The following is a 17,037-nucleotide window of genomic DNA, read 5'->3' on the forward strand; positions in this document are numbered from 1 at the left end:
ATGGTTAGAAATTTTTTAACAATCACATAGGAATATTTTCTAATTTTTTGCATACATCAGATCTAAGATGATTTGAAAATCAAGCAAATAATTTCATTGTAAATAGTGGTAAATGTTCTGTTTGTCTACAAGACACATGGTTATATTTAAATAATATTCATTGGAGACATTCAGTACATAGTATTTGTTTTTTGATACAGTTAAGTTTATATTATCTGCCCCATCAATGGATGCTTCCGGATGTAGTTTTGAGAAAGCTTAAAATATTGCCATTCTATGAGGCAAAGTACGAAAATCTATTTTCAGCCCAAATGACCTTGATCCAATCAACCGAAAACCCCAGTCAATTGTTCAAACAATCTAAATAGACAAAAGCAGTTGTTATGAGAAATAGTACAGAAGTGTGATAAAAAGTTAAACGGCAACAAAACGGATATGCACCATCATTTTTTAAATTTTTTTTTAAGCGAAGCTCGATAGCTTCCATACATTAAAAAGTCCACTAGGTCCCTAGCTGCAGTGATAGGCAATTTATTCAAAATCTGCATTTTTTTCTAAACAATTGAGCCATTGAGTTCCAAATACAATTATATGATTCTGAATCTTTGGTGATTTATTCATCATGTGTATATTTCAACAGCTTTCTACAAGTATTTCAGAAATGTTTGCAAGCCTACAACAAATATAAATGTATGAACATCTGGGTTTCAAGAGGCTCATTTCAAGAGGCTTGAAACACTGAATTCCTTCACATTTACACAATTTCAAATCATAGCTGATAACATGCCATCTTTAAACAATCTGTTCCTAATAAATAATTTAGAAATCTGCATGAAAGCAATCATTTGATCTTTATTCAATACTTATACTCTCAAAATTAAACAATTTACACATATACTGGGAGAGGAAACAATGGCATGAATTCTTGACATGTGTCTAATGGACCTATAATGTTTATGATATAAGTTATCTTTCACAAATAGGTATATAGATCTACTATCATCTAGGTATATCTTGTGCATTTTTGGTATATTATATCTTTTGCGTGCTTTTTGCATTTGTAAATGGGTTGGATTGGTTTAGGGATAGGCGTTCAAATGTTGATCAATATTATACAAGATCTACTTATTCCTTGAAAGGTGTTATACAGGTTGACTGGTTTCTGATGAAAATCTGTTTGCTATTTCATACATGAAAGGAATAATGGGTGAAACAAATCTCTTACCACATTTTTTCCCCTCTTTTTCTCATAGCATTTAAAAACTTCAAAACCTCTTTCATTATTATCTCCCTTTCTGTTTCAGTTAAAGTCTTCAAAATCTCTTTATCCTTATCATTATTATCTCCCCTACCACTGTACCAGTTCAGTTTAAGCTTTCATTTTTTTACCTCCCTTTAATTTACTGGATATTAATGCTTTCAATATCTTTTTCATGATTATCTCCCATTTTATTCCTATTTACAATGTAAATCTTTTAACCCATTACTTCATATACACGCCTTTTAACGCCTTTTTTACCCCCCCCCCCTTTTTGTTGTCTCAAATGATGAAAAAATGCCTTATTTAGGCCCCAAACACTTGTTTTTGTTTGAGAAATGTTGTTAAAAAAAGTGACCTCTTTTTCGGCGCGGCCCCCCAACCAAAAGATACATCAGGGGGTTGCCAGAAGGGGGATGTGCCCCCTTCTGTTTGGGGGGGGTTTGAAGGGGGGCAGAGTCCCCCTCATCGCCAAGAAAATTTTGGACTTGTGAGAGGCTGTAAATGACCCCAGATTGATCATAAGGTAATGTGTAACCAACGCTGAAAAGCATTTGACTCTATCTCAATCCATTGAGAAATTGCAGCACTTTGAAATCAATTTTGATGGAAAAAATCAACGCAAAATAGTGATTTTTGGCAATTTTGAGATGTCCCCTCGTTGCCATGGTAACAGAAAATTTAAGCCTGAGCATGTTGTTGCAAGGGCAATGGTCCAGTCAACATTTGTGCCAAGTTTGATTAGTGTTGAGGCAGTTTTTATAGTATTATAGCAATTTGAACTTGTAACGGGACACTTTTCAATGAAAACAGCCATTTTTCACAAAATGCTCATGAAGTAATGGGTTAATGAAAAAAATAAAAAAATCTACAAAACAACAATTTTTCATCAAATTTATATGACAGGCCATGTTTAAACATGAAAAATTGCGATTTAGGGTAATTTCAAGTATTTTCATCATAATCTGTTAACCCATTACTTCATATACACGCCTTTTAACGCCTTTTTTACCCCCCCCCCCTTTTTGTTGTCTCAAATGATGAAAAAATGCCTTATTTAGGCCCCAAACACTTGTTTTTGTTTGAGAAATGTTGTTAAAAAAGTGACCTCTTTTTCGGCGCGGCCCCCCAACCAAAAGATACATCAAGGGGTTGCCAGAAGGGGGATGTGCCCCCTTCTGTTTGGGGGGGTTTGAAGGGGGGCAGAGTCCCCCTCATCGCCAAGAAAATTTTGGACTTGTGAGAGGCTGTAAATGACCCCAGATTGATCATAAGGTAACGTGTAACCAACGCTGAAAAGCATTTGACTCTATCTCAATCCATTGAGAAATTGCAGCACTTTGAAATCAATTTTGATGGAAAAAATCAACGCAAAATAGTGATTTTTGGCAATTTTGAGATGTCCCCTCGTTGCCATGGTAACAGAAAATTTAAGCCTGAGCATGTTGTTGCAAGGGCAATGGTCCAGTCAACATTTGTGCCAAGTTTGATTAGTGTTGAGGCAGTTTTTATAGTATTATAGCAATTTGAACTTGTAACGGGACACTTTTCAATGAAAACAGCCATTTTTCACAAAATGCTCATGAAGTAATGGGTTAAATAGTAGACTCTTCATTATTTATTTCCCTTTCTATTACAGTTGATTACATAGAATGAATCCCTTCATTTCTTACCCCCCCCCCTTCCTTTATTTACAGTTTTTCAGTCTTCATAAATTTAACTATTACACGATTTTACACCAGAATGATTATTTCATGATTAGATTTCTGATCATCATCAAGATATTAAATGTTCTTTTAAAAAAAAACAAAAAAACATTGCTTAGACATTTAAAGTTGCGAATGCAGAGCTTTTGATGATACTGACAAATTTTAGGGAAATCTGATTTATTTCTTGTGCAGACGAGGGACATCTTAGCTCAAGAGTTACTGGAAATGTTATTTTACAACTATTAAATAAAATTTCAAGAGTCCAAGACAAAGGGTTTTACAGACAGTTCTAGAAAAGCCAAAAAATGTGCAATTATATTACAAACTTAGTACTGGAACTTCAGAATGTAACAGATCAACACCTTGCTTAATAAGTTATTGCAATTTATGTATTTGAAATATAAGTCATATGAGTTATGATCAAATATCTCCAAAATCGGTTTCCTGTATCATAACACAGTACTAGATATTAGGTAAATTAGCTGTAGCTGAGAGTCAAACACCTGTGCCCTGTGTGTTATTTTATTACAAAATCCTTTCTCTTAAAAAGAAATGATAGCTAATGAAAACAAGAAAGACAATCAAAATTTTTGACTTTAAACAAAATCTATTTACACAAGATCTACCAAAATGATTTATATTATAATGACAACAATTTTTAGAATCATGAACAAACTGCAAACTGGAATGTTGTAGAGAATTCTCTGACTTCACTTACTCAGAAAATTTCATAATCTTGTTTCAATATAAATTTCTCTGAAGAAAGGATAAATTTGAAATTTCAAACATTACAAAGTGAATGATTAACTGGATTAACTTTGATAATGAAGCTATTAATTATGAATACATCAAGCACAATCTTGCACTCATTTTCATCCCATCCTAAAACCCAATGAACATAGACTACTTTTAGTCATTCACAAAATTTAAGTATTCACTAGGAAGCTTCAAAAACAAAACAACTGCAATATGATTAAGAGTTGCAACTTGGAGGAAGTTGGTAATCGGAAGCTAAATATTTAAGTGTACAGTAAATATGACTTACAGTATGTCTGGGGTTTCAAGACTGAATCACAGAGCCATCTGAATGACATTGAATTAAGTCTTGTGAACACTAAATGTAAAGCTGCACTATTCCACTTACAGCCTAGCAGTCTATAAGTATCCTTGTTTATTGTACCTATTACACCAGTTACTTAGGACTCATTATTTACTGTACTTCCAGTCATCATCATTTATCTCCCTTAATTTCTTTGATTAAATTGCTAGTTCTATGTTTTTGTTACTACCATTTCCAATGATAATGACCTGTGACCTTTTGACCTAAAAATGGGTTTGGTGAACACAAGGGCATCTGCACATAAAGGCTGAAGTTCCTATGTCAATGAATGTTGATTTAAATGACCTCTTTCTATTTTTGTTATTACAAGTCCTTATAACCTTGACCTGTGACTTTTGACATGAAAATTGGTGTGACAAACTTATCAAAGTGTATCTGCATGCATACAATAATTGCAGTTCCTAATGGCCAATTTACAGGTTTCAGTGACCTTGACTTTTGTTTTTGACCTTGACTTTTGTGTGACAGGTAGAACTCATTATGGTGCTTCAAACTGTAAAATCTAAATGTAATAGCATTCTTAGTATTGAAGTAAAAGAAAACTTAACCAAAACAGTTTAACCTCAATACTGCTAATGCTCAGTGGGTCATGACAAAGAAAAATCCAGTTTCTATGTTTGTAAATGACTTGTAAATGATTTGTTTTTGCAGTTATATGCTATTATATTATAACCATAATATGATTAATGTTACTAGGGCAGGACATGATGTAACTGTCACTATCTAATCAATAAATCAATCAATTACTGGGTACATAACCTGTCATTTTGCCTTTAACATCATATCTTTATCCCTCAAGTTTCTATTAAAACCCAGACAGAAATTGTCCAAAACCCAGACAGAAATTGTCCAACATTATGATGTCTCATTCAGATTTATATTTGCAACAATGTGTAATGATTAAAATAAGCTAGTGTCAAAAACAGAAGCAAGACATTAAAGCCTGCTGAACAAAATTAAGCACGATTAATGGTTAAAGTATTACTGGAAAACTAACAATTTACATTATTCTAACAATGAGATTTGAGTATTCTAACAGAAAAGTTTGTTTTTTCGGCATCTTAATTCAAAAGTAGCATCAAGTTGTATGCTACAATGCCGTCATTTTCCTCGGGCAATATCACCGTTACAGGACGACGCAACAGCCCTGTTTCTCTTTATCCTGAACACTCTCAGACATTTTTATTTTCTCTATTTTGACAGTAGATCGTCGTGGAAGAGTGGTGCGACGAGCCAGTTTCGCCACTTTCATAGCACGCAATAGATCATAGAACGCCTGTAAAGCAAACGTAACAAAGATTCTCCTTTTATATACATGTAATCATTTCTACCATCTTCATCAGTAACGTAACTTTTATTTCCACTTTAAATCTTCTTCCATATACTCACTGTGAACTTCAGTTGCCAAAGTTTTATCTTCAATATCTTTAAATATTATTGCCAGAAAAATCCCCTTTTTAAGGCTATGATTAAAGTTTGATATCTGTAGGTCATGGTGACCTTGACCTTTGCCCCAGTGATCTCTCTGTGTGTTTTACAGGGATTTTGAAGGCTGAGGATGGAATGACTTGTGAGGCCTGTGTTTCTGTGTTTATGTTTGGTATTTGAAGCTCAAAATGACCTTGACCCAATGACCTCTTATTTGGTCTTGCAGGTAGTATATCAACATGCATACATTTGTGTAGTTTGAAGGATGTGCATTGAATGACTTCTATTTATGACCATGTACTATTTCATTTTGGAGGTCACAGTGACCTTGACCCCCATGACCTCTAAGCAGATCTTGTGGGTATAGTGCATCAAGGTATGCACATTTGTGAAATTTGAGGACGTTGGATGGAAGGACTTGATTCATGGCCATGATTAATATCTGATATTATGATGTCAGTGACCTTGACCTTTGATTCTGTTACCTCAATGTGGGTCTAGCCTAAGGAACTCATTAAGGTGCATACACATATGAAATAATGATGCTTTGCATAGAATATTCACAGAAACCACAAATAAGTTTTATGTTGGCTTCTGTTCAAATCAATTTTGAGCATGATTTCTTTTGATAAGGCTAAAAATATAAATTCATACAATATAATGGCAAGGATTGTAATAGATAGCCACTAATTACTCTAGGAAGATATCTTCAAAAACCATTACCATACTTTTTATTACTACATTACAGGTGAAATTGTTGATAAAACAAGTTCCCATATTAATCACTTTTCTAACATTATTTTGATAAGTTACAATAATGAAATCCATAATTTTTCTTTTAATCTCACACAAATTTCTTTGAATTCTAAATAAATTCCAGAAAAATCCAATCCCTTATTTATTTCTTTCAATGAAAAATTCTAAGAACTTTACAACCAAAAAAACTTAAACATATGCCAAGCTGTGCATAATTTCACAGTTTAAGATTATTGCCATAAATAAGTTGTTAGAAAAAACAGTGTTTGGATGTCTGTCCCAAAAGTTCATGCTTAAAAGGACCGTAACTCAAAGACTTAAGAAAACTCCTATAAAATTTCAATGGCTTCTAAATGAAGATGTTACAGTGAGATCCTGAGTTCCTGGTATTCTGTACCGCTATGAACATGTTTCTACACAAGTGTGACTGTAAATTTATTCAGATCTTAAATGTAACCTAAAGATCATAAGAAAACAATCCTGTTGATTTAAAGACTCAAACCTGCCTTACAGCTAGGTCTGTGAGAGCCTATTTTGCTACAACTTTTTATCTGTAATCCAGACCTTCCTCCCAACTCAGATATGAAGGCAAAAATAATACACTGTAAGAGTGTTATATTCTTTCATTCACACATAAGTCACTACCGGAAATCTATACAGGATGCTTCTTCTCTGAACATGTTCCTCAATTATAATTGGGAGAAAAGCACAAGGAGCACCAAGATTTTCTATCCCTGAGTAATCAACAAGTGTTTAAGGTGCATAGATGTAAATCCTCAATATTTAAAAGTTTTATCTGAAAGACTGTAAACTATGTAGTTTTTTTTTGGAGTTGTTAGGGATTAAAGTTGTCATCTATGGTAGCTGTAAGACAGTGTCAACACTAAACCTCAGTCCTAGCTGTGGGACTATTAAAGTAGGTACACCATGTATTATCATGTATTATTACTCCAATTTCAACTAGGGAATATTATATACTTTAATAAACCTCTCTCTCTTTGCTTTTTAACCCTTACAATGTTAAACTAGAACTGCCACTATCATGGCGTGAATACCCCCGCATACCACTTTGTCAGAATCAACAGTGGCCATTTAGAGCTCAAGGACAACCTCCCTGCCAAATCTGAGGTTACTAAGCCAGTGCATTGCTAAGTTATGTATTCTACATTTTTCAAATGTGAAAATGTCAAAATCAATTACAATACATTGCGGACAGGACATTCTTTAGCAATTGAGAAGAAAAGCTTTTTTTTGTCAAGGTCCCTGTGACCTTGACCTTTGACCCAGTGACCTCAAAATCAATAGGGGTCACCTTATAGTCATGATCAACTTCCATGCCAAATATGAAGACTGTGGGTCAAAGGAATCTTAAGTTAATGGGTGGACAAACTTTTTGAAGTCAAAGTCCCTATGACCTTGACCTTTGATCAAGTGACCTCAAAATCAAAAGGGGTCATCTACTAATCATGATCAACATCCATGTCAAATATGAAGACTGTGGGTCAAAAGAATCTAAAGTTATTGGGCAGATAAACTTTTTGAAGTCAAAGTCCCTGTGACCTTGACCTTTGACCTGGTGACCTCAAAATCAATAGGGGTCATCTACTAATCATGACTAACCTCCATTCCAAATATGAAGACTGTGGGTCAAAGGAATCTTAAGTTATTGGGCGGACAAGCTTTTTGAAGTCAAGGCCCCTGTGACCTTTACCTTTGACCTGGTGACCTCAAAACCAATAGGGGTCATCTACTAATCATGATTAGTCTCCATGCCAAATATGAAGACTGTGGGTCAAAGGAATCTTAAGTTATTAGGTGGACAAGCTTTTTGAAGTCAAGGCCCCTGTGACCTTGACCTTTGACCTGGTGACCTCAAAATCAATAGGGGTCATCTACTAATCATGACTAACCTCAATGCCAAATATGAAGACTATGGGTCAAAGGAATCTTAAGTAATTGGGCGGACAAGCTTTTTGAAGTCAATGCCCCTGTGACCTTGACCTTTGACCTGGTGACCTCAAAATCAATAGGGGTCATCTACTAATCATGACTAGCCTCCATGCTAAATATGAAGACTGTGGGTCAAAGGAATCTTAAGTTATTGGGCAGACAACATTTTTTAAGTCAAGGCCCCTGTGACCTTGACCTTTGACCTGGTGACCTCAAAATCAACAGGGGTCATCTACTAATCATGATTAATCTCCATGCTAAATATGAAGACTGTAGGTCAAAGGAATCTTAAGTTATTGGGCGGACAAGCTTTTTGAAGTCAAGGCCCCTGTGACCTTGACCTTTGACCTGGTGACCTTAAAATCAATAGGGGTCATCTACTAATCATGACTAACCTCCATGCCAAATATGAAGACTGTAGGTCAAAGGAATCTTAAGTTATTGGGCGGACAAGCTTTTTGAAGTCAAGGCCCCTGTGACCTTGACCTTTGACCTGGTGACCTCAAAATCAATAGGGGTCATCTACCAATCATGACTAACATCCATGCCAAATATGAAGACTGTAGGTCAAAGGAATCTTAAGTTATTGGGCGGATAAGCTTTTTGAAGTCAAGGCCCCTGTGACCTTGACCTTTGACCTATTGACCTCAAAATCAATAGGGATCATCTACTAATCATGACTAACCTCCATGCCAAATATGAAGACTAAGGGTCAAAGGAATCTTAAGTTATTGGGCGGACAAGAAAAAACCGACGGCCGGACGGACAGCCGGACGGACGGACGGACAAGCTGATTCCAGTATACCCCCCTTACAACTTTGTTGTGCGGGGGTATAATAAAAGTATCTTAAATAGACTTGCCCATCTTTTCAAAATTGACAAAATTATTTATCAATTTTTAAAGGAAAAATCCAAAATATGTACAGAATAAATAGTGACCAAAACAAACAGTACAGACCCTGATCAGAAGACATGGATGTACCTGCTGATCTTTGTCTGTACTGGTTGCATGGGCAGTTCTTATTGCTGCCAGCAGGCTAAACGCCAAAACATTGTTAACATAAATTTTAAAAAATATGGTTAATGGTTAATATTTGACAATGCAAAAAAGGTTAATATTTCATGACATTAATTTGTGTTAGAAATAATACAATTAGATAATAAGATGACTTCAATCATACATGTAGAAAACTCATTGTTAAATACATCTCTTCCTAGATTAACTTTCAAAGCCAATCACTTCATGAACAAGTGTCAGGTTTCTAAGAAAAAAATAAACAACTTTCTAAGTAAACACTTATTGAAGTCCTTTACACACCAGACAAACACTTAAAATAAAACTAAATTTCCGTATCTAGGTCAAGTGCATGTTATTGTTAATGAAACTATTGTTGTATATCTTATACTGTCATTAATTTTGTAGCACTCAACTGTTCTATAACGGCATTTAAAACTTAATTGAAGAAGAGATGTTTACGGAAATATAGTAATTTTACCTTATCTACATTAGCTCTAGTTTTGGCCGATGTTTCTACGTATGTTACATTCCAACTGTGAGCACGTTGATTTGCCTCCTCTGCAGATACCTGCCGGTTCTCGAGGTCAGCTTTGTTACCAACCAACAAAAACGGAATGTTGTCATCACTCTTCACACGTAAAATTTGCTCTCTACAAATACAACAATATCATATGTAACAAAATCTGCTCTCTACAAATACAACAATATCATATGTAACAAAATCTGCTCTCTACAAATACAACAATATCATATGTAACAAAATCTGCTCTCTACAAATACAACAATATCATATGTAACAAGACCAGTATGAACTAGAACTGCCACTATCATGGTGTGAATACCCCCGCATACCACTTTGTCAGAATCAACAGTGGCCATTTAGAGCTCAAGGACAACCTCCCTGCCAAATCTGAGGTTACTAAGCCAGTGCATTGCTAAGTTATGTATTCTATATGCTTCAAATGTGAAAATGTCAAAATCAATACATTGCGGACAGGACATTCTTTAGCAATTGAGAAGAAAAGCATTTTTTTGTCAAGGTCCCTGTGACCTTGACCTTTGACCCAGTGACCTCAAAATCAATAGGGGTCACCTTATAGTCATGATCAACATCCATGCCAAATATGAAGACTGTGGGTCAAAGGAATCTAAAGTTATTGGGCAGACAAACTTTTTGAAGTCAAAGTCCCTGTGACCTTGACCTTTGACCTGGTGACCTCAAAATCAATAGGGGTCATCTACTAATCATGACTAACCTCCATTCCAAATATGAAGACTGTGGGTCAAAGGAATCTTAAGTTATTGGGCGGACAAGCTTTTTGAAGTCAAGGCCCCTGTGACCTTGACCTTTGACCTGGTGACCTCAAAATCAATAGGGGTCATCTACTAATCATGACTAACCTCCATGCCAAATATGACGACTGTAGGTCAAAGGAATCTTAAGTTATTGGGCGGACAAGCTTTTTGAAGTCAAGGCCCCTGTGACCTTGACCTTTGACCTGGTGACCTCAAAATCAATAGGGGTCATCTACTAATCATGACTAACCTCCATGCCAAATATGACGACTGTAGGTCAAAGGAATCTTAAGTTATTGGGCGGACAAGCTTTTTGAAGTCAAGGCCCCTGTGACCTTGACCTTTGACCTAGTGACCTCAAAATCAATAGGGGTCATCTACTAATCATGACTAACCTCCATGCCAAATATGAAGACTAAGGGTCAAAGGAATCTTAAGTTATAGGGCGGACAAGAAAAAACCGACGGACGGACGGACGGACGGACGGACGGACGGACAAGCTGATTCCAGTATACCCCCCTTACAACTTTGTTGTGCGGGGGTATAAATACAAACGTATTTTTATAGAATCCTAATAGAAGTCAAAATCCCAATTTACAATGCCATTGAAAATCCCCCAGGGTTAGGGGGAACAGTACCTGTACCCTAAGGAGAGAGAATTTGTTGTTTTCCCTTGTAGGAGGGATTTCAGACATTTTTTACAGCACATATATATGTATAACATAGTGACAATACTCATGTTGTTAATGAACATATTCATTAGGATATTGTTAAGGGTCTCCTTCTTTCAGCGGAATATTGTCAGTATAAGATGTTTTTCTTTTTTTAAAAAAAAGGGGATTTTTTTTTAAAAGGTGGGAAAATAATACTTTTTGAGGGGTAACAGTGCCAAATTTCAGAACAAAGTTTGTGAATTGAGGGCTCTAGCTGATCTAGCTGATCCCCAAATCTATTTGAAAAAAAGTTTTCCAAAAGTTTACATTATAACTGCGAACCGACTCAATGTTTTAGGTATATACACCTTTTTTTTTATTAAAGATCTCTAGGAATGTGAAATTGCCACCAGTATTGAAGAAAGTCCAGTGTGTACACTCATATTATGTAAAGGACCAGGCAGGTATTTTTTCTTTTCATGTAACAGAAATAGAAGTCCTTTTCAATTCTGTCCAGATACTATATACATGTAGATTGTTGCTCAACTTGATTATTTAAATATGTAGAAACCCATTCAATTGCTACAAATGAACAATTTAAATTCTGTATATACATGTACTATTATTAAGTAAGTCCTTCATATAATTTCAGAAAAGTAAGGGTAAAAAAGTTTTTTTGGTCTTGACTTAAAATCCCTAACACTGAAGGTAACTAACAAACAATGTTCTTGTCAATAAATCTTTCAATTGATCATTTTAGGGAAATTTTCAAGGTGACTTCTGATTGAATAGCAAATAACAGTGTAGACCATGATCTGATGGCATGGATATGTTGTCTGTTCTTGGTTTACACTGATCGCTGTGCCCCCTGGCTAATGGTTAAATACAGGAAGAGCCTCATACACAAAGAAAAACACTTAAACTACATGTATAGGGCTGAACCTACCATACTTGAAAACTCTTCATCTTATACACTACCACAATATCATCCTATTTCATTTGTTTAATGAATTATAATTTTTGTTCCTCCATTCTTCTGATAAAGTACATGGTTAACCTTATATTAGCATCTTAAGATTTTTGTCAAGAAGTATGTCAATTCTGATTGTTTGACATAAGTGTGGTGGATTAAGCACTATGTTTAATTTACCTCAATATCAAAATAATAGAAGAGTTAACAAACTTTCCTTGTAGACTAAAAACAACTCCTTTTTTTCAATTGTCTAACTGACCTTAGCTCAACAAATTAAGGGAGAGTATCGGATTAGTAGTCTTGGGGTCGCTGGTTCAATCTTCAGGCGAGACATAAATTTATCTCAGATAACAAGTCTAATGGTTATTTGTCTCTCAACACTGATTCAGAAATTATTTGAGATTTATAGTGGGTCATGTGCAGAGAAATTAGTATTAACTGGTTAGTTATCCAGGAAAGCCAGTTAAGGGTAGATCTTCTATCTAGATAAGACCAAAAATATGTTAAAATCAGCATAAAAACCAGAAAAATCGACAAACTATTTTTAGCCTATTTGACAACTTTTCTGTGCAACAAAAAAAGTGTATTTTCTGAATTTATTACTATTATTAATTCACTTTTACATGATTACATTAATAAATTGTGTATTATTTCCTTTATTTCCATAACCCAGGTGTCTATCTGCAGGTCTGTCTACAGGTTAATTCAGAATCAAATGTTTGACCTGGCTTGTCAAAAATCTACTGGTATATATCATAAGTTCATAACATAAAAAATATAAATGTTCTATAACATATACAAAAACTTCTCAGCTCAAAACAATCTAAAGTCAGGTTCTACAACATGATAATCATTTCACTTACAATAACTCATTCTGAAACACTGTTATCAGTGAAAATCATATGAGAAAAAATACAAACAGTGGGAAAATCATTCAGTGAGACAATACCACTGGAACTAATAATCTTATATTCTATAGAAAATGGGTACTATACTTTTGTATAAACACCTAATTGTACTCAATCTTACTTTAATTTCTGAAAGAACAATTCACAATCTCTATTATTAAAACTTCTGAGAATTCCATGAGAAACATTGCTCAGACTGAAGCCTGCCAGTCATATGTCAATGTTCATGCTAAAACATGTTAATATGCATGCAAACTCTGCACACTTCTGATAAAATTGTTATAACAGAACTGATAGTTATTATAGAACTTAACAATTTAAGAACTAGTTGGTAGGGACAGAGAATATAATGTGTTGTCTTGTTGTAATTTAGTCATCTGTTTAATGGTATTTTTATCACCTACAGCCAGGTAGTTTAAAATACCATAAAGCTCCTTTAGCTGTACCAGTACTAACCTGTTGTTTTCAATTCTTTAAACAAATCAATGAAAACACTTATGGAGGACATTAGTGACCAACAAATGTGCCTTGCCAAGTAGCCAAACAAACTTTATGCAAGGTTCAAGGCAGCACAGCCATTGACAAAAGCTTGAAAATGAAGAATCAAATGTCCCTGACAAGAGCTCAATATTTAAACTATATTCAATATTCAAGCATGAACCCAGGTCCTTGACTAACAAGAGTAAAAGGTCCTGGACTAAAATCACACAGTCATAAATCCAAGCTCAAACAAGAATACAAGATTATAGACTGCACATTCCCTCTAACAATTGGTCAAACAGGAACCTAAGAACCAACCTGAATTACATGGCCCTTGACTAGAGCTGAAACATGATTGCAAGGCCCATCCATACATTGAGGCCCATTGATATATTATTATAGTCACATCTAACTGATCTAGCTTCATAGAATACAGGATCAATGTGACACAGAACAAAATGTATAAAATATTCTTATCAGGTATGTATATCTGACCATGTCTTTCTTTCCTTCAAGAAAGAAAATTCTCTGGCACTAAAACAACACATTTCTGTCACTGTAATTCAAACAGTAACCCTTGTTAATTTCATGTTTACACTATAATGATATACCTACGATATGACTGCTTTTAACCAGAAGCCAAGATAAAACAACAATACTGATACATCCAATCACCTTCTAACAGAATAGCTAGAGTTTTATTTTATTTTTACAACTATTACCAACATGACAAATTTATTTTGATCACTATGATGTGGCCAAAATGTTCAGTTAATCAGGCTAATTAAGGGGTGCTGGATCCTTAAAACAGAATGTCAAATGGTTAAGAAGAGTTTGGTGCAGCCTGACCTATAAATATATTAGTCTATGCATAATCTCCAACTGATTGTTCATATCATGAGCTGACAGTCCCTTATACCTTCACAAGGTTTCAAAGTACATAATTTTACACCTTGGAAATTTTGGAGTACTGCGACAATTTAAAGGCTTTTCAATAAAGAATGTGCTGAATTCATATAATGGATTTCCCCTGCTTTAGCTGTTAGTTCACTGATTTTCAGTAGTGGGATGACCTGAACCATGACTTCTGTCACAGATAACCTAATCACCATCATGATAATCATATCTGATTTTTTTCAACAGATAAAAACTATCCCAGTATATCTATGTAAAGTACAATATTATCATATTAAAATGTAAGTAAAAAAACCTACAGGTATGAAAACAAACTGTACAAGAATTATCAATCATCAAACAAGATTCTGTACTATTAAATGATATATGATTAACTTTAGCCTGTTTATACTGAAAATCTGATATTACTGACAGTTTCAAATCAAAAGACCAAACTAATATTTACAAATTTTCCTCAAGGTTGGAGGCTTGTGCCAACACTGGTCAAACTGTGACTTTCATTTTAGCTTTAATGGTGGAGATAGACCTCAAGTGCCCCTTTGTACATTACTTTAGGCACAAGCTTGCATCTAAGTAGAACAGTTGACCATTAGTAAGCTAGTTGGATAACTTCCTAACATGTAAGAATACGATGGGATTCTTACCAACAGCAATGAGAAGTAAACGATTATCAACCATCCGTCCAGACAGATGTGGTAATTTATCTATAGTCATGAAGCTACCGGTTCAGCTTCCAGTATATTAATGGACTTGCAGACTGACCAGGTTCCTAGGTTGTCACATTGATCTTAGGGCTTAAGCCTTAATGTGTAAACCTACATAAATCAAAACAACTTTACTAATTAAGGAAATTACAGACTCTGATGGAGCATTTTTTACCCCGAGAACTTCATGTCTGGATTCTATGTTATTGTAGATAGGGTCAAATTGAAGAGAACAAATTACACAGCACTTTACTGCCACTGACCAATCTTCCAATAAAGAAAAGGATATGTAAACACACTGGCAGATTAGCAATTACTACATATTTTAACAGAATGATAGCTCTGTCTAGCATTAAGGAAATAATAAAAGAAATGCCTGAATACATAACTGTTAAAGCCTCCTAGCATCAACAGATTTTACCTACTTGTTTGTTCAGACGGTGCTGACCAAGATCATCAAGTATATTTATGCCATCTGATCATGGTCTGCACTGTTCACTACTCAGAAAACACATTTTTTTTTAAAAATTTCTCTTAAAAAAGAAATAAATGAATGGTTTTGTCCAGACTGAAAGATGGACAAGTCCAGTAATTATATTTAGCATGATAAGATCAAGAGGTTAAGATCTGATAAACCAGTATAGAACAAAAAAGTGAGAAAAAAATGCGGTCAAACAATAACATGTGCAATAAGCTGGACAAAGAATTACCGTTATAGCAAATATGACAATTTTACAATAATATTTTCTAGGCATATTTTTAAACAGTTATTTCAGGTTGGGAAAATTTAGCAACAACTAAAAATTCCTATCAATAATATACTGGTACTAATTAACTGAAATATTTCATTGAAAGCTGTATTCATTATCTATATCATAAAATATTTACATATTCTTCTCCTGTAATTCCTTTAAAACAATTCAGAAATTGTAAGAGGTATATTGCAATAATGCAGCTGTTGATGAAATTTGTATCTCTAAAATCTATAACATTACTCCAGCATCCTGGCTTGGATAAATAGCAGACTTTTTAGTTTTTCTTCAAATTTTAGCTTTTCTTTTTATTGTCATACCAAGACTTTTAATAATAAGATAATATAATATTTAAATCTAAAGACAACTCAATGTCTATTAAGGGATTCAAATCTACATCAGTGAAAGCTGTTGAAGAAAATATTAAAGCAAAAACCAGAAATTTACCCCAAACTGAATCATTCTGAAAAAAACTGTTTCTGATGTTACAAAAATAAACAAACCTTAAAAGCACATTATGCATCAGGATGGTATAAATTTTTACTTCTTTACGAAGGGCAAACATGAATTTTTATAATGTTTTAATAATAAAACTAAAAGCATTTCTGAGACATAATTAGGCTTTTTAGAGACATAGATATATCTATGTCTCTGGGCTTTAACTTTCAAATGATAACATTACATAATTTTTCTCTATATTTGAATTCCTTCAAACTTACAATTATAAAACTAACATTTCACCAAAGAAACAACAAAAAATAGTATCTATGAAATAAATGGTTATTACCCAAGAAAAACTAGGTTCAGGGGTGGTAGAATTAGCTACTAATTTTCGTCACATTAAAGAGCTTTTATGATGTTTTCAAGCACACTTATGTCAGCAGGTAGCCATCTCCTTACCAATTATACCATCAACCTGAATGATACATCACCTCCTAACACCTGAGAGAATATCAGAATGGCACAATCAGTTTCTAAGAAATGTGTTTATCTATATAGGAAAGAAATATCTTATGTTTATAACATAAAACATGTTTCCAATGAAAAACAGGAATCAAACCAGGGTTAGTGTCAGAATCTTTACATTCTAAATAAACACTTCATCTGAAATCTTATA

The 17,037-nt window shown here is 34.3% G+C and overlaps 1 protein-coding gene across 1 annotated transcript in view; it reads right to left on the bottom strand.

The window, feature by feature from the left end:
* The window catches only part of LOC132758422 (ras-related protein Ral-A-like), a 35,987-nt gene that overhangs the window by 7,224 nt on the left and 11,726 nt on the right, over nt 1-17,037 (bottom strand). Inside the window, 1 exon segment of the mRNA XM_060750098.1 lies at nt 9,718-9,889. Coding sequence (XP_060606081.1) covers nt 9,718-9,889 — 172 coding nt within the window.

This window comes from Ruditapes philippinarum, unplaced genomic scaffold, assembly GCF_026571515.1.
Source record: "Ruditapes philippinarum isolate M1 unplaced genomic scaffold, ASM2657151v2 ctg644_1_1_1_1, whole genome shotgun sequence".
Classification (NCBI taxonomy): Eukaryota; Metazoa; Mollusca; class Bivalvia; order Venerida; family Veneridae; genus Ruditapes; species Ruditapes philippinarum.